This window comes from Schistocerca americana, chromosome 1 (assembly GCF_021461395.2).
Source record: "Schistocerca americana isolate TAMUIC-IGC-003095 chromosome 1, iqSchAmer2.1, whole genome shotgun sequence".
NCBI lineage: Eukaryota > Metazoa > Arthropoda > Insecta > Orthoptera > Acrididae > Schistocerca > Schistocerca americana.
The window spans coordinates 318972822-318998289 of record NC_060119.1 but is presented as its reverse complement, the minus strand read 5'-3'; the positions used below and the strand labels follow the sequence as shown (position 1 = coordinate 318998289).

At 37.5% G+C, this 25468-nt stretch overlaps 1 protein-coding gene across 2 annotated transcripts in view; it reads right to left on the bottom strand.

Annotated features, from left to right (window-relative positions):
- Positions 1-7144: 7144 nt before the first annotated feature.
- LOC124622300 (protein max) overlaps positions 7145-25468 on the bottom strand; it is a 28789-nt gene continuing 10465 nt past the window's right edge. For both annotated transcript variants that reach the window (XM_047147984.1, XM_047147975.1), the window contains exons 3-4: positions 14199-14322; positions 7145-7611 (exon numbers count right to left, since the gene is read on the bottom strand). In XM_047147984.1, the coding sequence (XP_047003940.1) occupies positions 7430-7611; positions 14199-14322 (306 nt within the window). In that variant the 3' untranslated portion in view covers positions 7145-7429. The remainder of the gene's footprint in view (positions 7612-14198; positions 14323-25468) is intronic.

Below are 25468 nucleotides of genomic sequence, written 5' to 3'. Positions count from 1 at the left end.
TGTGGTATCGCAAGTTCATTGGACAAAACCGAGAACGGCACTCTATGGAAAGATGACAATGACAACAACGATTTTTCCACTAGTGATGAAAGTGATGATGAATAGAATCATTATGTTGTATTATTTATTGTAAATAAAACACTAATTAAAGCTAATATTCCTTTTTTCCCTCCTCCCAAACAATAAGAGTGCATGGATTATTCATGTGTATACAAGATTTTTAGGTGTTCTAAACCACAGAACCTGTCAAAAGATTAGACCCCTTTTGCTGGGATGGAACTAGAACACTGACCCTTACAATTCCCAGCAGAAGCAGTTTTTAATTGGGCACAGCTCATGACCTGCTCAGAAGATTCCATTTGGCACTAACATTCTCCTGCTTTCCAAACACCTCAGAAACCAACCTGTAACTACATATCTGCAAGGTATTTATCATTACCACATTCAAGCTCAACAATGTGTTAGTCATTGCTTCAAATGGTACACACTGAGTACACAATGAGCTATTAAAGGCGCACAAAAAGCTCACAAAAAAATTAAAAACAGAAAACAATGAGATTAAACACATATTAAAGATCATCTCCATATAGTGAATACTGATATACCCTCACTTTGCAATACCACATACCATTTAGTTTTCAACAATTATTTGCACAGCACATGTACACGATTGGTTTGTCCACATCCAACCTTAAAACAATGTTTACATGGTCATGAAGATCATTTGGTCTTGCCAGAAACCATTGTTTAACATAGTTTTCCAATACATACAGATTTTTTCTTCTCTCTCCTGTGATTAACCCAATCAACACTGCACTGTTTTACAGTGTTTGGAGTGTTGGACGTTCTCAACGTGTTTTCTGTGACCAAATAACTCAACAGTTATACGTCAAATTTGAATGACCATTACACAAGAACAGTAAGACATAATGTACGAGGGCTAGAAATTTAATAGTGGCAACTATTTATTTACAGCTTGTACAAAATAGATACATGTTTCAAAGTTTTACTGACCTTCAAAGTAGTCACCAGCATTGTGTATGACCCATTGCCAGTGATGTGGAAGTCGTAGGATACTCTTAGCAGTGCCAGTTCTGCTGACAGTTCGAGCGGTACGGTCTACTGCCTCACGAATTTGTAGAATTTCTGAAGAGAATGTCATGAAGTGTTTCCTTTAGTTTAGAAATTGAGTTGAACTCATGAGGGCTTAAGTCATGGGAGTGCAGTAGGTGGTGTAGCACTTGGCAGCCCCGTCAGTCAAACAAATCAGTAATAGCTCGCATTGTACGTGCTTGAGCATTGTCATGCAAAATTATGGTCAGGTCCTGCAAAAAGGGTCATCACTTCTGTCTTTATGCTGTTCATTTTTGGAACACAACCTACGACCAGCTTAGAGACAGAAGTGATGACATTTTCGCATGACCTCACAATCATTTTGCAGGACAATGCTCAAGCACATACAGTGCAAGCTGTTACTGATTTGTTTGACTGATGGGGCTGCTAAGTGCTATACAACCTACTGCACACACCAGACTTAAGCCCTCGTAAGTTAAACTATTTCTAAACTGAAGGAAACACTTCACAACATTCACTTCAGTACTGCTACAAATTCGTGTCGGGCAATAGACTGCCCCACTCAAACTGCCAACACAACTAGCACTGCTAAGAGTATCCTACAAATTCCACATCGTTGGCAACGGGTTATACACAATGCTGGTGACTACTTTGAAGGTCGGTAAAACTTTGAAATATGTATCTATTTTGTACGAGCTGTAAACAAATAGTTGCCACTATTAAAGTTCCAACCCTCATATATTCCAGGCAACAATAAATGTTACCCGATTGCAACAAAGTCATACCACAAAGTTTCACTCGATATAAAAGTAGGTGGGATGTTACAAATGAATATGTCTTACACTCAGCAAAATGAAATGCTGCTATATTTTCCCACTATACATTTCAGGGAGAGAAATGGGTCATCATTTAAATGCGCCTAAATCCAATCAACCAACTAGTTGCTTCTGGGAACTAAACATTTTGTCTTCATAATAACGAATCCAATGCCATCAAAAATTCTTCAGAACTAGACATGGAAGAAAACATGATACTGCAGTATTTATTACACTAACCAGTTATAGTGAAACAAGGACAAGTTTCATACTGGAAATGATGTATGAAAGTCTCTTTTTGCAAGTCCCGTTTTAAAACAATACCACATTTGCGTGGAAAGGCATTATTTTAAGAGGTTGTAAATTAGTGAAATTCAATTTGAATAAGTGAATAAGGATGCAGAGGGAAAATAAACAACCACAGAAGTAAGTAAGGGTATTTAAGGCACTTCAGTTCTCACAAATAAAAATGTAAGTATATTGAGAATTCATCAGCAATACATACTGAATTGTTAAGAGGTTAGTCAATAACAGCAAGAAGAAAAAAAGTTGGCACACAAAGTGCACTGGTGATTGGAAAATCCTAAAGTAACAACTGAAATGTGCAAAACCATGCTACAGATAAAATGTGAACTGGAAACTTGTAACTGTAGTAAATATGTAGAGTGCCAAGAAATAAGGAAATGGCAAACTCGACAAGGCCACACATATTACAAGAAACATTTCATAAAGCAGGAAAAGGAGCAGCAGCTTCACAGTTCAGAGCATTTCAAATTTTCACGAAGATTAAGTGTAAGACAACAGGACTTCAAATGTTAACAATTACAGAGCAGAACAGCACTTGCTTGCTCTCCCTCTCAGAACAGAAATCGCATCTAGCATATTAGTTTCTGCTGAAAAATAAACCATGATTTGTCCTCTTACTCTTAAGACTGAAGCTGATCGCTTTCAATAACTAACACTAATAAATTACACAGCAACAGCTTTCACTTAAGACAGAAATTACAATGAAATTAGTTCTGTCGTAACGATGAAGGGGAGGGAGGAACCAACTAACACTGTAAATTATGGAAGGTAGACTGACAGATGAAATATGTTATCATTCAACTGAGAAAGGAGTATCCATTATGCCTAGTGGATTAGTGGGCAGAATTCCCTTCAATACAAGATTGAATAACATCAAAATAATACGAGTGGCGTTTGTAAACTCCATGCAAAAATAGAAACTACTTACGTGTTTGGGGTAAACATTTTTTATTTTTCGACAGTCTCCTTTTAGACTTACATACTTCGTCCAACACAGTTCTAATTTGTTGATCCCTTGCGAATAATAGGAATTGTCAAAGTCTGCAAAACAGCTATTACTTGCTGCAATCATCTCCTCGTTTGAATATCTTTGTCCCACCAGCCATTTCTTCAAATTGGGGAACAAATAGTAGTCCGAGGGAGCCAAGTCTGGAGAACAGGAGGGGAGGATGCGAAACAAGTTGGAATCCTATTTCCATTAATTTTGCAAGCACAACTGCTGAGGTGTGTGCTGGTGCATTGTCGTGATGGGAAAGGACTTTTTTACAGTCAAATTGCCAGCATATTTCTTGCAGCTCTGTTTTCAAACTGTCCAATAACGATGAATAATATGCACCAGTTTTACCCTTTTCCTGATAGTCTATGAGGATTATCCCTTGCGCATCTCAAAAAACATTTTTCAAATGGCTCTGAGCACTATGGGACTCAACTTCTGAGGTCATTAGTCCCCTAGAACTTAGAACTAGTTAAACCTAACTAACCTAAGGACATCACACACATCCATGCCCGAGGCAGGATTCGAACCTGCGACCGTAGCGGTCTTGCGGTTCCAGACTGCAGCGCCTTTAACCGCACGGCCACTTCGGCCGGCATCTCAAAAAACAGTTGCCATAACCTTTCCAGCCAAAGGAATGGTCTTCGCCTTTTTTCTGGTGCAGATTCTCCCTTGTTAACCCATTGTTTAGATTGTTCTCTGGTCTCAGGAGTATAGTAATGTATCCATGTTTTATCCACAGTGACGAAACAACACTTAAAAGTCCTGTGGATTCTTCCTGAACAGGTGCAAACCATCCCTGCAACACTTCACACGATTCTGTTTTTGGTTAAGTGTGAGCAATCGCAGAACCCATCTTGTGGATAGCTTTCTCATGTCCAAATGGTTGTGCAAAATATTGTGTACCCATTCATTTGAGATGCCAACAGCACTAGCAATACCACGCACCTTAACCCTTCTGTCAACCATCATCATATCATGGATTTTACCAATGATTTCTGGAGTCTTAACCGCCACAGGGCATCCAGAACGTTCAGCATCACTTGTGCTCATATGGCCACTCCGAAAATTTTGAAACCACTTATAAATTGTTCTAATCGAAGGTGCAGAGTCACTGTAATGTTTATCAAGCTTCTCTTTAGTCTCCTGAGGTGTTTTGTCTTTCATAAAGTAATGTTTAATCACCACACGGAATTCTTTTTCGTACACTTTTTGACCTTGATTCACAGGAATGCCAAACACAAAGAAATAGACCAATATGGTTGAAACTTTGTGTGCGTTCTTTCCAAAGATGCTACTAACTAAACATGATCTCAATACACGCCTGTGGTGCCATCTCTCGGACTCTGCATGAACTTTTCGAACACCCCTCGTAAAACATCCATTAGCAACAAAATAACAGAAAAAGGGAAATAAAAATGACAGACTCAATCCAACAGAAAGTGAAATAAAACTAAAAACAGCTGTAAATGAGAGAATTACCATTCCAGGGTTCCCACAAGATTCCCCAAGTGAAATTCCCTAATATTTCCCTTATTTACAGATAAGTTTTAGCATCTTTCCCTGACAAATTCTGAGGTTTAAAGGGCAAGTTAAAACATAAGTTAACAAAAAATATTAAGGACTTCTGTATTTCTAAACGTGTGAGCAAACATATAAGTACTACCATCAACATTTTGTGTAATGAACTGCTTTTAGATGGAGAAAGCAAGCCAAAAGGTATGTTTGTTTCATTAAGACCACTGCTGTTATTTTATTTCAATAAAGCGAAACAATTGGTGACAAAAATACACATTTTGTTGGAGTTGCAAGACAGATTTAAAATACCTTCACTGCTTTCAGAAATAACATCAGAAAAAAAGCAGGCCTCTTGAAAGAAATGTATAAGGTGGGGAAGAATTGTGTAAACCCACACTGTAGGTGACCACAAATAAAATGTTGGTTCTACTATGATCGTTATTGTCAGTTATTACACATTGTGTTACATCTATTATTCTAAAGGTATTGTGCGATTTTTCTTTCAAGAAGTACAGAAGTACATAGTGTACAAACTTCCAGCAACTGCCACAATTTTCTTCTTATCGGCCATACTTTCTAATATATAACCTAATTTTGGAATTCCAAAATGTATTACAATAAACAAAATGTCCTCAAAATGTGACACAGTTGCAATTCCTGAAATCCATCGTCCGTGGCCTCTGGCCTGCTGAGGAGCACCACAGTCCTCACTCCATGGATAAACCATGAAAATCTGCCGCATTACACCACACACAGGCTTACCCAGCCTGCAGGCAGACCAGTGATACTAGATCCAACAGGAAGGGCCTGCACATTAGTGGGAAACTACGGGCTTCAGATCAGCAGGCCCGATCCATTAAAGAAATCCACAGAAATGGCCTGCGGTTTTTGCCCAACATGGAAGTCCACTCGTGTGGCCAGCTATTCACGTGTCACAGACACCATGTTGATGAAATGAGACCGTCGTGATCACCCACACTAACTTGTGCAAATACTCTGAGAATCAATACTGGTGAGGATTGGTAGCAACTCACAGTAAAGATGATCACTGAGCCACAGAGGAGGACGTAGGAAAGACAATCACACTCCCACAACTAAATTTTTGGCCGTACCCTTTGTCGGAAAAAGAGAGCGCACACACATTCACACAATCACTCAATCACAACTGTCTCCGTCCGTTGCGTCAACAAGCTCTGAGAAACACATCCAAACAAACCACTTCTCATGCTGCCCTGTCTCTCAATGCAGTACCAGTGCCTACTGCTTTAAACCATATATGGCAAGAAAGTGTAGATGCACATGTTTAGTTACAAAGGTGCAAATTGGTGGTTTATTCAGAAGCTAAATGTGAAACCTTTACCAAAGATTTCACTCCTCAAAAAATTCTTTCATTTTCCTGATATATTATCCAGTGAACACATAATTAAATAATGCCTATGGCATATAGAAAGTGAAATGGGCACAAACTATTATGGAAATATTTCCAAATCGTTCATCGGTTCTGGGGAAGTGGCTTGAATGAGTAATAAATGAGTCTAACATCTGTCCTTAATGTTTGGTGTTCTAGTCCACTTTTCCAATTGGATAACCACACACTACTTTCCAGGAAAAGGGAGGAACTGGTCAACTGAAATTGTTGCACCATAAATCAGATTTTAAAAAACAATCACATACCACAAATAAGGTATTCATCATGCAAATGAGGAGGAAATTATTATAGCTCATTAAATAACAATTACTGAACAAAGTAAACAACCACATGCTACCTGCAAAATTACTGCAGTGTTTAGTTCATACAACACTGTGACATTTCAGGTAAACAAATTTACGCCAACTCCATAAGCACCATTTCAATATCAATGAACTTCGATGCAAACTTATTTAAAATGCGAAAGACATGAATGATTTTGGATGTCAACATTAACCTGTAAAGAAAATTGCAGCAAATTACTGACCTTGACAATTTTAATTATTTTTAAAGTAAACTTATCATGAAAGTGAAATGTATCTGTTTAACACACCCCTAGACTTTCATAATACTTTTTTATTTGTGTTATTAACAGAAAACCTCTGAAGAGAAAATTTGTAAGAAAACATGGGTGGTGTTTCATGAAAACATTAAAATCTACTACAAACTGAAAATGCAGAAAATATGCCGTTAAAACTCCCAAATGCATTCCATAATATTACTGCTAAGCACCAATTTTAATTATGTATTCCCAAAAATTTAACATTTTAGCTGCACTGTTCCTATGTGACAGGAATATCAATCCATGTCTAGTAATTGTGGTTCAATCATCTCACCATGATTCAACAGTAGAAACTATATTAAATACTAAAATATTTAAATATATTCTGATGACATTAAGTCACAACATAATGAAGGAAGGAACTGGATGGACAAAGGCAGTTTATCATTGGTTTCAAGTGATTACACTTTTACAGTATTCAGATTCATTTCATAGGATATATCTTACATAACTAAGCACAAGTTTCAGGTACAGAGACAGGAAATGTTTCAGCTTTTACATTCCACAATTTCATTTGCATAACACAGTAAGCAACCTCACAGTTCTTGCACATGTATTCTGTACCAGTCAGAGTTTCACCTGTAATAAAATCTCTACCCTGAAGAAACAGAAGCCAGCTAACTGACGGTCTGCTTATACATGTCAAATTGGAGCATCAGTAAATGCTTCATGTTGGTATCTCGTAAGACCCTTTACAAACCAGTAACCTTGAGTTTTTTAGGACGACGTGTTGTGTGGGATGTCTCAGAATCAGAGGTGTCAGACTCAGACTCCTGCTGGAAGTTTGCTATGGCATCTGGTTTGCCAACAAGTGAAACTTCACTTGTTTCTGCAGCAAAGTTACCAGTTGCTTTGGCTTTCTCCAATGTTCGAACTGCAACATTAAATTTTCATAAATACAATCATTTACAACATACAGATAAAAATACATACAACAGAATATTGATAAAATACATATTTATATTATGAAAGTACAAATGTGAATTCTGCAAGTACAGCACAGTAGCTTTTGACGCCCTGAAATTGAGATCGTGATCTGCTTTTGTCGGCCAATCATAGCTCATATTACGTGACTCGCAAGAAGCCAATGACAACAGATATTCAGAGCATAGGATTTATGCCAATAGCAAGATCGCTGCTAATTAGCACTTACACACAGATAGGAAAGTTAATTGTTTAAATTAGTACACATCCAGTACAGCTACACAAAAAGCTAGCTTTCACCTATAATATTAGTCATAAAAATATATATATTATTCCACATTTGTGCTTAGGCAGGACCCAGAGCATAGTTTCAATTGCAGCAGGTGAATATTTTGGACAATAACAATTGTAAGTTTCACTGCTGGGCACTGAACATTTTGTGTGGTCCTTGGCTGAATAAATGTTCCGATGAGCACTTAAGTCAAATATATGTGAAATTGCTCAAGAATTCACCTGACACTTTATTTTGAAGCATAATTATACTTTTTGCGATCATAATTGCAGAATTTGTAATCTATGAAAGAATTACAATGAATACGAAAAACAACCCTTGAAGCTTGATCTTTTTTATCAAACACAAACATGGCAAAGAGTTTTAAGAAATGGCACAAATGGCTGGTCTTCAGAGTCATTTTTCCAAGCAGCTGGTCCTTAAAATGTTTTGAATAAGAACCAAATGATGTGCGATTTACGAAATAAATCACCCATTCTCACATGCAATGTAATTCCATCTTGCGTAAAAGAAAACTTATTTTGAAAGTAACACTTCTCAAGCCATCAATCGCAATATTTTCAGACGACCTGCTAGAAATGTAAACAGTTGTAACATCACACTCATCGAAAACAGTTTGTTGTTACTAAGTATTGCACAGTCTTTGTCCTAACGCCCTTGACACATGTTGCTGTTGGCAGAGGCTTGTGTGCGGATAATGTTTTGTTGCAAATAGCACTTTTTTTTTTGCAATAAAATTTGTTTGTGTTATTCTCCTGTTTACATTTTCTTGAAGCAGTATTATTCTGCAGTAGTGGGCCAAGGTAAAATTTTTTGTTAGAGTATCAGTTCTTACCAATTGATTACAAAAATTTAAATGGAAACCAAAACATGAAAAATTCTTGGGTTTTTCCCAGATGAAAAATTTCCCGTGTTTTTCCTGGTTTTACCGGTGAGTGAAGTAGATATGATGAAGATTATGTTGCCTCAGGATAGTACGCATGTACACAAGGACTGAATACTGCAGTGAAAAAATATACAACAAAACAATTCTCAAACTACCTTCTCCAAATTTGACATTTTTGTTAACTTCAAAAAACTGTTTGGTGGTGGTGCAGACTTCAGCTATTTAAGAAGTAAAATTACACAAGATGGCTCAAGCAAATACACCAACAGATGAAAGATGGTGCACACAGACAATGCATTTTTCAACAACAGAATTTATTAGTACCAAAACTCAAGTGATTTAAGGCAATTTTTTAAAAAACTGTTCACCTGGAGCACGACAATTATGTAAAAAAAAAAAATGGAATCCAAGAAAAGTCAACACCAAGATATTGGAATTATTTGAAATGTAGTGCCCGATAAAGACTTTATGAGTGAAATGGACACAAAACAGTGAAAGAAAGTCACAAAAGGAATGAAGTTTAGAAGTGCCCAGCCAGAAGAAAGAAGGACATGCTTGAAAATCTTCAAGAATAGGCAGCTTGTATGAAGGGTAATCAAAGTATTAACTACCACGTCAAATGTGTTAATTATGTAACATTGTACTTGCAGTTACATATCTGCCATCCAGTGTCATTACACATACAGTATAAAACTAGAGAAGCCTAAACATAACGGCAAAGACCATTGACAACATGGAGTATTGTGCAGTAATCAGTTTCTGCATTTGGAGGGGAACAGTGCTGCAATGATCCATGCGGAACTGGCGGAAGTAAAAAGCAGCCATACACCATTATGTGGTAGACATGATACAATGGTTAGGTGGCAGGAAATATTCTAGTATAGTTAAATTTTCTGAAATGACACAGAACAATGTGACAGAGCACCTGTGGAGAAACTGGAATCTCAAGAGAAGTGGAGACCATAGTGCTTCAAGATCAGCTCATTACAATCTAGGTGACAGCGGAAAAAGTTGAAAATCAATCATGGATCAGTTCTCAAAATGCTGCACGACAATTTGGAATGTGAGAAATACAGTGAAACCTCTTTATAATGTTCCTCCATATAATGTTTTCCTCTTTGTTACATCTGTTTCTTTCGGTCCCGACTAAAAGCCAATATAAACAATGTTAAATTTTCCTCTTTACTGTGTTTCCTCTACATTACAATTTCCTCTATGTAACACTCATATTTTTGGAACCCTGGTCAATTATTTACCTCTTTATAACGTTTAAATGACTGGATGTAGACGCATCATTTTCCATTCTGTGGATTCACAGTTTGCACCGGCTCAGAAAGCGCACGCTCAGCATATTTCATATGTCAGTGGCAGAACCTGGTCACGTGACACGTGACGCACATTCTGCTTGCGATCTTTTTGGCGGCATTTACTTTCACCCATCCACCTACCGGGCCCCATGTTTTAATTACAAAAAACTAATCATTTGATACATTGATCATTTGCAATGAATATCATATTACAGTGTTGTGAAAATTTAAAATGTCACCTATGGCACCATTTGTCAAAGCTGATTAGTGGTATCCCAATCTTCAGTAATGTCCTATAATTATTATTTGGAAGCCTTCCTCTTTATAGTGTTTTCCTCTATACAGTGTTCAGAGTTTGTAGTCCCTTGAAAAACGTTATATAGAGGTTTCACTGAATTTCCATCCCATGGGTTCCATAACTGCTGACATTATTGAAAAAGTTTGCAGAAATGAGGCAACATAAGAACTGTTGCAGCAGTGTCAAGCCAAACCAGACGATTTCCTTCACCACCTCATCACCACGGAGAAGTGCTGGCTGTATCACTATGACACTGAGATAAATGAGCAGTAGAAACATGGAAACATCCCCACTGAAGAAACACCAACTACTTTAGGGCAAGGGGATGCTGATTGTTTTTCCAGACTGCCATGGTACGATGCTACTAGATTATGCTCATAAAAGGCAAACCATCATGCATTGTGTGGGAGACATTTCCAGAGTGACAAATGGTTTTCAAGGTCTAATGTTTCCTAAACAACCAAAATGTAGATTACTACAACCAAGGTATCCATCAGTGAGAAAAACATATCGCAGTGCAAGATGAATATGCACAGAAGAATAAACACCATCACTGAGTTTCATGGTTGCACCTCTGTTTTTGTATGTAATGACAGAAACTTTATGATCATCCCCTCATGTGGCGAAACACTTCACCCAACTTTCAAGTCATGATCACTTTATTTCTCAATCACTGCACACTTTTCAGGTGTTTTGCAATAATATATGCATTTGTATCACAAGGAGAGACTAATGCATAGAAAAGTTTTCTCTTTCATGATAAATGACATGTTCCCTAAATGGTAGTAACCACCACTGACTAGTTGTTTGCAAGCAAGCTTGCCTGGAATCCCTTGCTGTTAAAAAAAGACTTTGGCACTTATAAAAGAATCAACAATTAGCAACAATATGTCCTTCCAAAATCAATCTGTCACTTAGTAAGTCTCTAATCAACATATTTTTGCACACAATGTATGTTGTAGGCTATTTAATCAAACATTTGAAGAGAATGTAGTCATTCACAAATTGTAGACTCATTATATGATAGGCATGATTATTCTGGATAAATCTGAATATGCATTTGTCTTTTACAGATACGTTTCACACTTTACACTGATGACATTCAGTACAAAATGGAGCAAGAAATTTGCAAAAATTTATCTTTTATACTTATGGAATAAATCTCTTGGAGAAATATGGAGAATGAATTCTGCTTACATATGACTTCTTGTGGAATGACAACTCTTCTACAAGGTTGAATCATAAAAATGCTTCCAATGGGTATTAAAAATAAGCAAATGATTACAGCTTCATGACATTTGTGTAGTTGGAAAGAGAGACTTTGAAGGTCACATTGCGCAAGGTGCATTCTGTCATTCACTTCCAGCATGCACAATAAGCCAATTCTACCAAGGTTCATCACGGCCTGTGGCCTGTGTATGGATATTGGGTTACAAGTGATGATAATGCAAGAGAGTGGTGCAGAAAATTCAAGGCTGGTCACACACATGTGGTTGATGAAAGTGGTAGATGTGGCTACTGAAACTGATAACAGGTTTCATGAAAATAATGCATGAGAATACTCTGACATGACATTTTACGTGGGAGTCTTATAAATCTCCGAAGCGTAGTGATATATAATTTGTGCAGTATCACCAAGGACTTCATCGCCTACATGGTAAGTCATATGAGTAACTTCATGCCTTTCATCAAAATAATAGCATCTTTTATAATGGAATAAGGATCTAACTTGTGAGCAGGGGTATCTCTAGTTCTGAAACAGTTCACCAAGATATAGTCCCAAAAAAGTAACTAGAGCAGCTAAGGAAATAGTGAGCTATTAATGAAATGAAGATGACAGATGTTTTACTAGTTGAAAGTAATCAAAGTGTATTAATGCTGAAATCATTTACTTTTAATTTGACCGATAGCACAACACTGGCAATACACAAACTATAGTCGAGTGCTCTATTAAATATTTTCATTGGCTGGCTGATCCATGAACAAAAATCAACAACTGCATTACGAAGGCTTCTTTTAAATAACATAACAAAAAGTATTTCTCACCGTATTCTACATCAAATGAGGTGAACCAAGAAACCGTTACAGAATTAATGATATGCAATCAGAAGAGTACCAAATATTAAAAGAAGCTGCAGTGAAGATGTGACAAACAGTCATCACACAATGTAAATATGTTCAAGATGATGAAATATTAGTCACTTAGGACAACAAGTAATAGAAAGTCAATTCAAAACAATCAGCACAGGTTGATTACTGAAGGGATCATTCTTCTTCACAAAGCAGCACAACCACATATTGTGAATGAAACAAAGGAAGAAAAAAAAAAACCTCAAGACTTTCTGTCTGGGAGATTTTTCCAATGCCATCATAAACCGAAAATGGCAGCAAAGTGACTCAACTCTTCCTCAACATGTAGGGCTGGCTGGGTACTCAGTACTTCACAACCAACAACAAGCTGAAGGTTGCCATCAACTATTGTCTGAAGCACCACCATCCTTTGATGAAGTGATAAAGAAGCTGGTGTCAATGTACGACAAATGTTTGAACTTCGGTAGTGACTATATGGAGCAGTAATGTCAATATGCATGTACATATTGTAAATAAAAAATTGTATTTTTTTTTTAAGAGCCAATCAGAGGCTGATTTTTGAATAGCTTTCATACGTAAACAGACATGTATTTGACAAAGCAGAGCTCTTTTAAAACTCAGCTCGCTCTCTTCGTCTACGAGATCTAAAATGCTGTAGGCTAGTGCACAGGCTGATGCTGTGTTCCTTTTGGAAGGCATTTGATACCGTTCAGGAATACCATACAGTGAACAAAGTGCAAGCTTACCTGTGGTGGACCAAATTTATGGCTGGATTCAGGACATCCTAGGAGATGGAACTCAATATGTTATCCACATACTATAAGGTGGCTTGCTGATGTAGAATTAGGTGTCTTTTGCAGTAAAGGCATTTTGAACATTTGTGTAACCCAGGGGAAAAGGGATTAACAATCTAATTTTCTTTGCTAATTACAAGTCATTAAAATTACTCTCTAATGGAGTAACAACAGAATGAAACTTTTGCTACTAAGAGGTAATCAACGATAAGCCTTTCAACAGGACAAAAATTTCCCGTTTAAATAGTTCTAAATGAAAACTCCAGTCTGGACGCAGAAAATGTAAGTGGATGCAGCAATCTGATAACTATAAATAACAACAAAAAACAAGGAGAGATGTACTTGGCACTAGGAGATGAAATACCTCTTGTTCTCAATAGGAACAGTTACAAGTAAAAGATAATAATGATAACTTTCTGAACTTTCAGTTTACTTCTTTGGGAAAGAAAAAGAGGATCCACAAAACGAGGACATTTGGACTTGTGGAGGAGATCTGTGACCTATGTAATAGATTATAGGAACAGTGTTTTGGTCACATGCTGTTTTATTAATATTGATTATTGGTTTCAGCTTTGCACTGCCATCTGAAGGTTGCAAAGCTCAAAGCAGTAATCAATTTCAATAAAGTAGCATGTGATCAAGACAATGACTTTGCAATCTAGAGGGATTAGTTGAGGAAGGGATCAGGTCAGCCAAGATGGTATGTTGAGACAGACTCACCTGCTTCTGCTCCAATATAGTCTCACAAATAAACAAAAATAAAAATTAATGAAATCTACCTTCTAAAAACAAACAATTTGTTCACTTGCCCATAAATAATCTAACAACAAAAATGCGCAAAAGGTAACAGACCACAGTGTACAACTTACTCTGAGACTCCAAGAGTGTATTCTGTCTCTTCAGATCATCAATATCTTGTTGATGGGCGGAATTTTTTCTTCTCATGAACTGAATATAGTCTGCAGCTTTCTTTAAGATAAGCGCACGACTTGCCTGGGAAGCAAAATACATATTCCATGTTATTTTGGTTTCCTTCAAACAAAAATAATGCATTACAGGATTATAAATTTCTATGAGAAACTTAAGTCAAAACCAAAAACATCTCCCACTGCTACCAAAAGCAAGTGGAAAAAAAGTACAAAAAAGTGAGAGTGAAATTTATAGATTAATTTGTGTGACACACTTCCTGACCCACAACTCCCCATATGACTGCGTAGCTGAAAGCGGAACATTTCAGCGATTTTGATCAAGATAAACTCACACTGCAGTATTGTTCTTCCGCACACCAGTGTAGAAGTGTGCACACAATCAACTAAGTGAAAGTTCCAAGCAATATGCACATTTATTTATATATAAAAGCCTATTTAGAAATTTCCCACTGTGAGACCACATGTACAAGATTGTGCGTCAATGTAAAGTTCTAGATTCGCACAATGCGTCGTTTCTGCGTAATCTTTCACTGATTGTATCAATTCACTTTTGTTCTGTCACACATTGTGAAATTTTGAATATTTGTGAGTGCCATGATAAAGCTGTACTGTTATCGTTAATTGTAGGCATAAACTCAATAGTGCTCTTTTTAAAATTTTGAGAACAGTAGGCGCATCCTCCCTAAACAACCTTTCTCTAATTTAATTTTACAATTATGTGAGAAATAGGTTATTTTGAAAATTTTCATATGCTGCAAAGGCTAAACTTTCATAAGTTACCGGTACATAATTTATTTTGTAGCAAATCAGCATTTGTGGTTCACAGTTTCACCAAAAAATAGATCACCCCTGCTTCAGTGTACATTAATGCAAATAAACATGTACTTTTGAGAATATAATCTATAATATATGAGCAATTTCTAGCCAACAGGTGTTTGTGATTTAGTTAATGTAGCAGATTTTTGACTAACATTGTATGTTACATCTAGTTTTCCTTTGCAGAGGAGTAGCCCTATATATTACATGCATTTATCATAAATTAACTCTGTTTTCGAGTTTCCTAATAATTATAATTAACATCAAATCATTTTAGGAAAGTAATAGTTTTTACCACATGTCTTCGTGTTGCCTTAACAGAAATCTCATTTTGTGTATTTGCTTCAATTCTTGTACAGGGAATCAGCAACTTTTTAGCTTAACAAATTACAAGATAACCAGTGAGCTTAAAGTTATTTGTTCATTGTCTTGCAATATATTGCACCAGTCAAAACGTAGCCCCACTGTGTATGCTGTTCTCGAGCATGCAATGAGTTGGCTAATATTCGTAAGTACCTGGAAATCATCCTGACTACTGTCAAATGATTGGCAGCTGCTGAAAATCACAAGTGTTGGAAGAACTCCAGAGAGCTGTGTGTACCTGTGCTACCTGTACCAGTGGCAACTCAAGTATTATTCTCCCCCATGGATCTTGTCTTCTCTGCAGAAAGTACAAATCTGCCATTACTTGTCCACTTGACTGTGACTGACATGTCAATGGTAGACCAAGGCATTCTGTACAGGGGGGACAGGGACCAGGGAGGACTCTGGAGCTGTAATGATCCCCCAAATCAACAAGTCTGAGGTGCTGTCTTTCACTGAAACTGAGCCAGTGGGACTCATTTCACCTGTTTTGGGGAAACTTTGTACATTGTCAGGAAATGGCAAATGCAAAAGGGAAGGAGTCTATTAATCGTTAGCAGTTCAAATGTAGAGCGAACAATTGTATCCTCTAGCCCTCTAGGGATATGCAGCAAGGGACAGAAAAGGACACCATGTGAACTCAGTATGTATTCCTGGAGGCCTCATTCAACATGCTGCAGAGGCTGTTCCAGCAGCCACTGAGGGAACAGGGTGCAACCAACTGCCAATTGTGGCACAGGTTGGAACAAATGATGCCTGTTGTCTGAGCTCTGATGTTATTCTTGGGTCATTCCGGTAACTGGCAGAGAAATTTCAGAAGACCAGCCTTGTGCATGGAGTTTCAACAAAACTCACGATTTGCAGCATTGTTGCCAGAACAGATGGTGGACCTTTGGTTTTTAGTACAGTGGAAGAACTGAACTAGAGACTTCAAAACGTTCTGTGACAAGCTAGGCTAAGACTTCCTGGACTTGTGCCATAGGGTTGAAAACAGTGGAGTGCCCCTAAATGGGTCAGGTGTGCACTAAAGAGAGGCTGCTTCTCAGGTAGCTGACTGCGTCGGGCGCACACAAGGGTTTTTCAGATTAGGTGACTTGCCACCCAATCCAGATAACAATAGCTGTAGGAAACCCTGAAGTACCAGAGCAAGATAGTAAGAAATGTCTCCCACAGGTGAAAGTATTAAAATCCTAACAGTAAACTGAACTAGAGTGCCAGAGCTTGAAGAGCTCATGAAAAGCGGTGAAGCTCATGTAATACTAGGTACAGAAAGCTGGTTGAAACCCGAAATTGATAGCAGCGACACTTTTGGGGAAAATTTAAGTGTATATCAAATGGACAGGCATATGGGAAATGGAGATGGTGTATTTGTCACAGTAGACAAGAAACTCAAATCCACTGTGGTATAAACTGAAGATGCATGTGAGATTGTTTGGGCAAGACTCAGTTTCAGGGGTGGGCATAGAAAAAAAATTTAAAAAACAAATAAATAAATAAAAAAATAAAAAAAAATGATTATTGGATACTTCTATAGCCATCCAGACTCATCTCCTGGTGTAACCGAAAACTTTAGAGAAAACCTCAGTTCACTTGTACATGATTTCCCCTATCATACTGTAATTTTCGGTGGAGACTTTAATCATCCAACACTTAATTGGGAAAATTACAGTTTTGTTAGTGGTTGGTGAGAAGACATCCTGTGAAACATTAGTAAATGCCTTCTCTGAAAACCATCTAGAACAGATAGTTAGGAACCCCACACATGAAGGAAATATACTGGATCTAATTGTAACAAATAAACCTGACCTCTTTGAGGATGTCCACATCAAAACTGGTATCAGTGACCATGACACGATTGTAAAAGTACAAAGGACAACTAAATCAAGCAGAAAAATATATATATTCAGTAAGCTAGATAGAACATCAATGGTGTCATATCCTAGCAAGGGGCTTGAAACTTTCGGCTCAGGGCAGGAGCACATAGAGTAACTCTGTCTCTAGTTTAAAAGAATAGTTCACCATGCACTGGATAGATATGTACCCTGTAGAACAGTTCACAATTGGAGGGAACCTCCATGGTATATAGTCACTCTAAAGAAACTTCTAAAGAAACAGATTATTGCACAATAGGTGTAAACCAAAATGCAGGACTATAGATAGAGAGATGCTGAATGAAATGTGTTTGGCTGTCAAGAGAGCAATGCGCGATGCCTTCAATGACTACTGTAGCACAATACTGTCCAGTGATCTTTCACAGAACCCAAAGAAATTCTGGTCATATGTAAAGGCTTTTACTACCAACAAAGTTAGTGTCCAGTCCCTAGCAAATGAGACAGGAACAGAAATTGAGGGTAACAAAGAAAATGCTGACATACTTAACTCCATTTTCAAATGTTCCTTTACAAAGGAAAACCCAGGAGAATTGCCCCAGTTTAATCCTCATACCGATGAAAAGATGAATCAAACATGTATTACAATCAGTGATGTTGAGAAACAGCTGAAATCGTTAAAACTGAACGAAGTTCCAGGGCCCGATGGAATACCTGTCAGATTCTATCCTGAATTTGTGGCTTAATTAGCCCCCCAAATTGTAATCTATTGTAGATCCCTCCAACAAAAAGGTGCGCAGTTCTTGGAAAAAGAGACAGGTCACACACGTCTTCAAGAAGAGTGGTAGAAGTGATCCACAAAACTACCATTCAATATCCTTGACATTAATTTGTTTTAGAATCTCAGAACATATTTTGAGCTCAAACAAAATGAGGAGTCTCAAACAGAGTAATCTCCTCCATGCCAACCAGCATGGATTTCAAAAACACCTCATTTTAAACCTAACTCATGCTTTTCTCATACAACATATGGATAGCTTTGGATCAAGGCAATCAGGTAGAGACACTATTTCTTGACTTCTGAAAAGCATCTGACTGACAAGGGGACCTTTCTGTCTTGGAAATTCACTTTGGGATGAGACTTCACAAGTTGGTAGGGTGCCTCAAGAGTGTCCACTCAAAAGTCAAAGCATACTATCTAGAAAATTTCAAGAAAAAGAGCTCTAAAGTTTTAAGTGTAGCCCATACGCACTTCATTTATGGTCAGTAGCAGCATTCCAGCACACAAGTGAAATAGCGAGGTCAGTAGCATGCTAGAATATCATACGGCTGATCTGGATTTGATCCTACCTGCAGGCTCAATTTTTGTTTTTTTAATTGTTTTAAAAATTGTAACAACTTTTAAATACAGTTAATGACCTGTAGTATTATCAATTCAATCACAAATAATTTAGTTTCTTTGTGAAATGGCTGTCACAGGCTACTTAAAATGTGAATTACACTCATCAATACGTTCTTTTTAAAAGTGGTAATTAATTTACCCCCATTAAAAATTATTCAACTTTTTAAAAAGAAAATACTGATGAGTGTAACTCACATTTTAAGTAGCTGTGACAACCATTTCATAAACACATAATATTCTTTGTGATTTAATTGATATACTTCAGTTCATTAACTAACAGTTGTTATAATTTTTAAAATGATTAAAAAACATTGTGAAACAGTACCAACAGGTAGGTAGGACTGAAACCAGGTTGGCCACATGACATAGAACACACTACTGAATGAGTTACGTCTAAATCTAAAGAGCCCTTTTCTGGATAGTGTCCTTTAAGAGATCTACGAGTTGACACCCTTGACATATACTACTAATCTGGGAAGTCTCATCCCAAAATGACTTGCTGAGGCCGGAAGGTCTCCCGTCAGTACCACACCTACACTTATTGTAAGAAGTACAGTCATATGACTTATAAAGTGAAATTTGTGACTGGAATGAGGACTTTTTGGTAGGGAGGATGCACTATGTTATCTGGATGGACAATCCTTGTCAGATGTAGAAGTAACTTCAGGTGTGCCCCAGGGAAGTGTGTTGGGATCCTTATTGTTCATGTTATATATTTACGACCTAACAGACAATGTTATTAGTAACCTTAGACTTTTTGCAGATGATGCACATATCTGCAATGAAGTACTGCCTGAAAGAAGCTGCATAAATATTCAATCAGCTCTTGACAAGATTTCAAAGTGGTGCAAAGATTGGCAACTTGCTTTAAATGTCCAGAAATGTAAAATTTTTCACTTCACAAAATGAGAAATTGTAGTGTCCTATGACTATAATACTGTTGGAATCAGCTGACTCATACAAATTCCTGGCAGAATATGATTATTCTAATCACTGCATACACAAAGACATTGAAACAATCATTCTTACCCACATTCCATAAGTGAATGAAACAGGAAGAAACCCTAGCAACTGGTACATTGGGATGAATTCTCTGCCACGCACCTTGAGGTGGTTTGCAGAGTATAGATGTAGATATAGCTGACAGACAAAATAATCAATTAGCTGAGAGGAAGGCAAAAGAGTCTTTTCGTTTTGGAAAATTCTCTTCCAGTGCGGATATGGTAAAAGCCAACAGCAGGAAAGACTATGAACCAATTTATGAAAGCAAGAGCCTGTTTGGAAAGTACAATTAGTAAATAAGGAAGAGAGTACATTGTTTCAGTGCCTAACTGAACCAAGTTACATCATCAGAAGTATAGATAAACACATTTATGGATGCAACTGAAAAAAATAAATAAAATAAATTAAATGGAAAACATTGTTCAACATTCATATATCACTTGATATTTGTCAAAAGAAAGTTCAAGCAAAAACAAACATGGAAACTCCAGATTATAATATCAACAACATTAGGAAAAGTACAGATAGCTACTCCACACACACCCATGCAAAGTGGGAGTGAGGGGTGAGCACTGGCAGCTACCATGCTATCCCTCCCCCCACCCCCCTTCCTCACCTCACTCCAGACTGCTATTCATGTGACAGTCGTATTCCAATCGGAGTAGCTGGTGGTGGTCATCACATGCGCACGAGGTATGTGTGCTTGTGTGAATGTGTGTTTTCTTTGCTGAAGAAGGCTATAATATGTAACAGTCCATTCGTTGCAGCTGTCGCCAACGCAACAGATCATCTTTACGGCGCATAAACAAAATAGTATTCAGAAAACCACCAGCGAAACAAATTAACTTTTTTTTTAGGTGGAAATATGCAGAATGAATAGTGGGGACAATGTATCAGGACAGATATTCTTAGCACTGTGATTAAAATAGCTTCAAAATGAGAGTTATGACTCAGAATAAATTTTCACTCAACTGCGGAAAGTGTACCAATTTGAAACAGGCTGGAAGATTAAAACTGTATGCTGGACCAGGACGCTAACAACAGAGCCAGCCAAGCACAATTCGCGATCTGCCTCACTGCTTTATCTCCACCTTTGAAACTTCACAGAAGTTCAGTGAAGTTTGGAGATGAGCTACTGCCAGAACAAAGCAGTGACGTGGGTCACGAGTTGTGTTCGTGTGAGAATTTTGAATCTTATGCCTCACTTGGGTATATACCTTCCACGTTGCTATGGATGCACAATGTCTTTATTCTGTGTACTAAGCTGTATAAGATTTCATGTAACAGGTTTTCAACTATTAATGTGTGCATAACAAATCTTATCATTCTAATCAGATAGTGCCAAAATATTACTCCAGGCACACTATGTGGAGCAAATTTCTCAACACGTTTAATACGAAAGGGTGTTAACAGATATCTACACCACGTGGCAATATCCCACTGCTTTCTAAAGAACTGGGAATACCACACTGGCAAGCTGTCGAAAGTATTTTGAGATACCTCAAAGACACCAAGCATCTGAAGCTATTGTTTTCTAAAGCAGATGACTGCCATATGGTAGGTTAGTGCGATGCAGACAGGAACGGAGATTCTGAAGACAGGTAGTCAACAACTGGACATCTGTTTATATTACAAGGAGAAATGATATCCTGACAGAATAAGAAACAGCTAACAGTACCCTAATCCACAACTGTGGCAGAATGTATATCCCTGAACTCAGCATGACATGAGGCTCTACTCTATGGCTTCAACGTTTAGGCGGCGAGATATCTCCAAATTCCAAGAAAAATCCTGTCAAACTATTGTGGGACAAAAACGCAGCAACTGACTTGTCTAAGATTAGTGGCTACATAAAGGCCCCAGACACCGCTTTATAAGAGAGAGAGAGAGAAAAAAAAAATAGTGTCAGTCCAAGTAACTTTGGAGCACACACTTTCAGACAAAATGCTGGTAGACATCTGGGAAAGCCTTGCCATCTTCTCCAGCTTAAAATTTAGTTTTTTGTATGTTTTAACTTTTTGCAGACATAAGTCTGGTGGGAGTGTGAGAAATTAGATTCTATTAGTGTAATTATTGTTTGTGTTGCTATGGACACACAATGTCTTTATTCCATGTACTGGATTGTACAAGATTTTGTGTAACAGTTTTTAACTTGGTAATGTGTGTATCATAAATCTTATCATTCCAATCAGATACTTGCTAGCAATTACTCTAACAGATTGGCTAGCTAAGTCTGTGGAACACTTGTCCAAGATTTGAGTCCCAGTACCAGTTTTAGAGTGCCAACACATTTCTAAGTAAAGATGTCTGGTAATGCTTCAGAGCATATTTAACTGTAAACTTTGTCTCTAAACAAATGCTTTTCAATAAGAAGACAAAAAGGACAAAGTATACCTCGGAAAAAAAAAAAAAAGGTAAGCAACAATACTGCTCTGCCAGTATGAAATATAATAGTATAATTTTACTGTTAGGTGATACATCCAAGCTGAGTAATGAATTGACAGCTTGTGAAAGCTCTGCATTGACTCCACTGGCCATACTGGATTTACTGCTATGTTGGCGTAGAGTTAATTATGGCACTATACTTCTTATCCAAAATTAGTAGTTTACGTAATAAGGAAAGAGCTTTTAGCTCATTAGTCAGACAAGTATTTGTCATATTTCATACTGTACATTTAGCAGGCCTCTAGAATTTTTTATTCTCTCCAGAATATCAACAAAAATCATATGGTAAACCAAGTGTAATTACATACCGTATTTACTCGAATCTAAGCCGCACTTTTTTTCCGGTTTTTGTAATTCAAAAAAACCGCCTGCGGCTTAGAATCGAGTGCAAAGTAAGCGGAAGTTCTGAAAAATGTTGGTAGGTGCTGCCACAACTAACTTCTGCCGTCGAATATATGTAGCGCTACACTGGCATTCTTTGCAGGCACACAGATAAATAGTGGCGCCAAAACCTCTGAGTCAGTAAATAAATTTAAGAAAAGGTGGAAGACGAGCTTTTTTTCTCTGCCCCGAGTTTCGACCACAGCATTTTTATACATTATCCAACGAAGTAAATACAAATTCCGTATTGTTCATCTTCGAACGTAGCAGCACTTCAATGTACTACGAAAATCCAACTGGCAAGACTGTTTGGGATGTTTGTCAATATGGCCAGCTCTACGTTCTGAATTTTTTCCTACCTATGAGACGAGATCGTTGCTAATAGGAACTTTTATGAATTGTGAATCACATTTAGTATGCTCTTCACCATAAGAATAATACAAATATAAACATTTTGCCACGTATACTTTCGTGTTTGCTGCTATCTCATTTAAATCCTGTCTGCCTAATAAAGTACGAAACTAGAGTGAGACAACAGCAAACGCGGAAGAATGTACATATCATGTCATGTTTATATTCATATTATTCTTATGCCTAATAGTGATACAGTCAGAAATGAAGCACGCCAATTGACTAGATTTTTAAATCTAAGATGACTAATTTCTGTGCAGAATGTAATGTACTAAAGAGGGGTCCAAAGATTTTCAAACGGAGAAAAATTTTCGCCCAACTCTCGTTCAGAACATGTTCTATCGTACGCAGTCTATTATTTGGTTCTTGCTGATCAATATCAAAGAAAGCAGCAGTGTAACCAACAACAAATAGCAGTCTCTTGCCATTGTTTCGCTAATAAGACGATTCCTCTCTCTTTTTTTTCTTTTAATTGTAAGCGGCGGTAGCGCGGACAAAAGCAAGCCATGCCGCGAGCAGTGACAGGCCGTAAACACGCACTATCAGAATGCGACAAACAATGCATGACACAGTACAGTAATGCATTTTCAGCTTAAAGTGATGTAAACACCTTTAACAAAGAAAACGGCACTTATCAGATCAAAGAACAATAAGCAATTGATTCAAACCAGACGAAGCACGTGAAAAAGGAAGGGTATCTATATAAATACAGACGGAGCGCCTGACTTATAGCAATGGGTACCTGGTAAAGCTTAACTGCTAAGCTTATGACTCGAACCAAACTACTGTAGCGGTATCGTCATTCATTCGAACTAAATTGTGTCTCTTATTACAATGGACCAACTTTGTTTCGATTTGGAGGTGAGGCCTAAAACCTTTCTCTCCCCTTGAATTTTCGAGTCTCAAATTTCAGGTGCGGCTTAGATTCGGGAAATTTTTTTTTTCCTTTAGTTCTGAGTCTCATTTTTCAGGTGCGGCTTAGATTCGAGTAAATACGGTAGTTACTAGCAAATGGATTCTACAGTGATTTAACACTAGAACACCCGGCAGGGGTCAATTGACTTTTTATTTTATTTTAAAATACGAATGTCTTTAGTGTTTAAAATACTTTGTTCCTGTGATTTTTCTGACTTCATAGTTTTAGACTATGTTTTAAGTTTCCTCAATAGTTTTGCTCTGTAACTACAAATTTTTTGGATAATTACATACCTACCGCTGGTTCCCAAGGGCGCTCAACTGACCGCTTCTCACATCTGTAAAGTTTACCTGGTTTAATTAATGCTTTTGTTAGCAAACAATGATCAGTTTCATACATTGTTGCAAATAATGAGTTATATACATTTTTTTGATGATGATATCTTGTTTGTGGGGCACTCGACTACATGGTTACCAGAGCCCATACAAATTCCCAATCTTTTCACCGTCCAGTCTCGCCGTTTTCCCAAACGATGATGAAGTGACGAGGACAACACACACACCCAGGGCCTGGGCGGAGAAAATCCCCAACCTGGCTGGGAATTGAACCCAGGACCCCGTGATCAAGAGGTAGCCACGCTAGCCACTATACCACGAGCTGTGGACATATCTGTTTATGTCAGTAGCAGTTCGACTGGCAGCTGTACTGGACTGCTATCACGGTTGTGGCCTTTCTGAAGTTGAAATTATAGAAGCTCTTCAAACACCTCCACCTCAGTCTGAAGCAGATGAGGCTGAGAGTGAGTACAATGAAAGTGGAGCACTACACAATGAACACCACCTGTGCATTCAACTAGCGATTCATCAGAAATTAACAATGATGATAACTAACCAAGAGTTTCATCCAATGATGATGCTGCTTTAACTTGTGTAAATATATCTGGCATTGCTTTGTGAAATGCAAGTATTGGGAACTGTCGCAGATGGAGAAAAGAAGTTAGTAAAATATTATTTGTTTATTTTTTGTCTTACCTAAATATATACAATTTATTTTTATAATATTTACATTGATTTTACATCATGACTTCCAAATTTTTGCAGACGTCACAAAATAAATAAATAATAAAAAATAAAATATTGGAATGAGAGCCGAGTTCTAATGGAACAGACATTTCTCCTACAAACTCTACAGGAAGAAAGAGTCAGCAAAATGTGATTCAAGAGACAGCTGTACCTAAAGCGTATGCAGAGTGCACTGTTAGGGAAGTATCCCAAAATAGTGCACTCTGTCCACTCATTAGATAAAATATGTTGTGCCTGGTGAAAAAGCGCACTGAAACAGGAATACACATTGTACTCCATGATAATTTGTGGAACTTGAATTTGGAAGAGCTGGAAGCATTTATAGCCATACTGTATGCTCGAGGGGCATTTGGCGTTTGCAGTCTTTGTAGGAGAAATTTGTGGAGTCTTGAGTGGGGTCCTGCATTTTTTACTTAAAGAATGGAAAGAAAAAGACTTTTAGCAATCATGTGATTTATTCGTTTTGATATCAAAGCTACGCATCAACACTGTAAAGAAGCAGACTTGGCATCTGAAATCTGGTACATGTTTATAGACAACTGTACTGTATGTTACAAACCAAT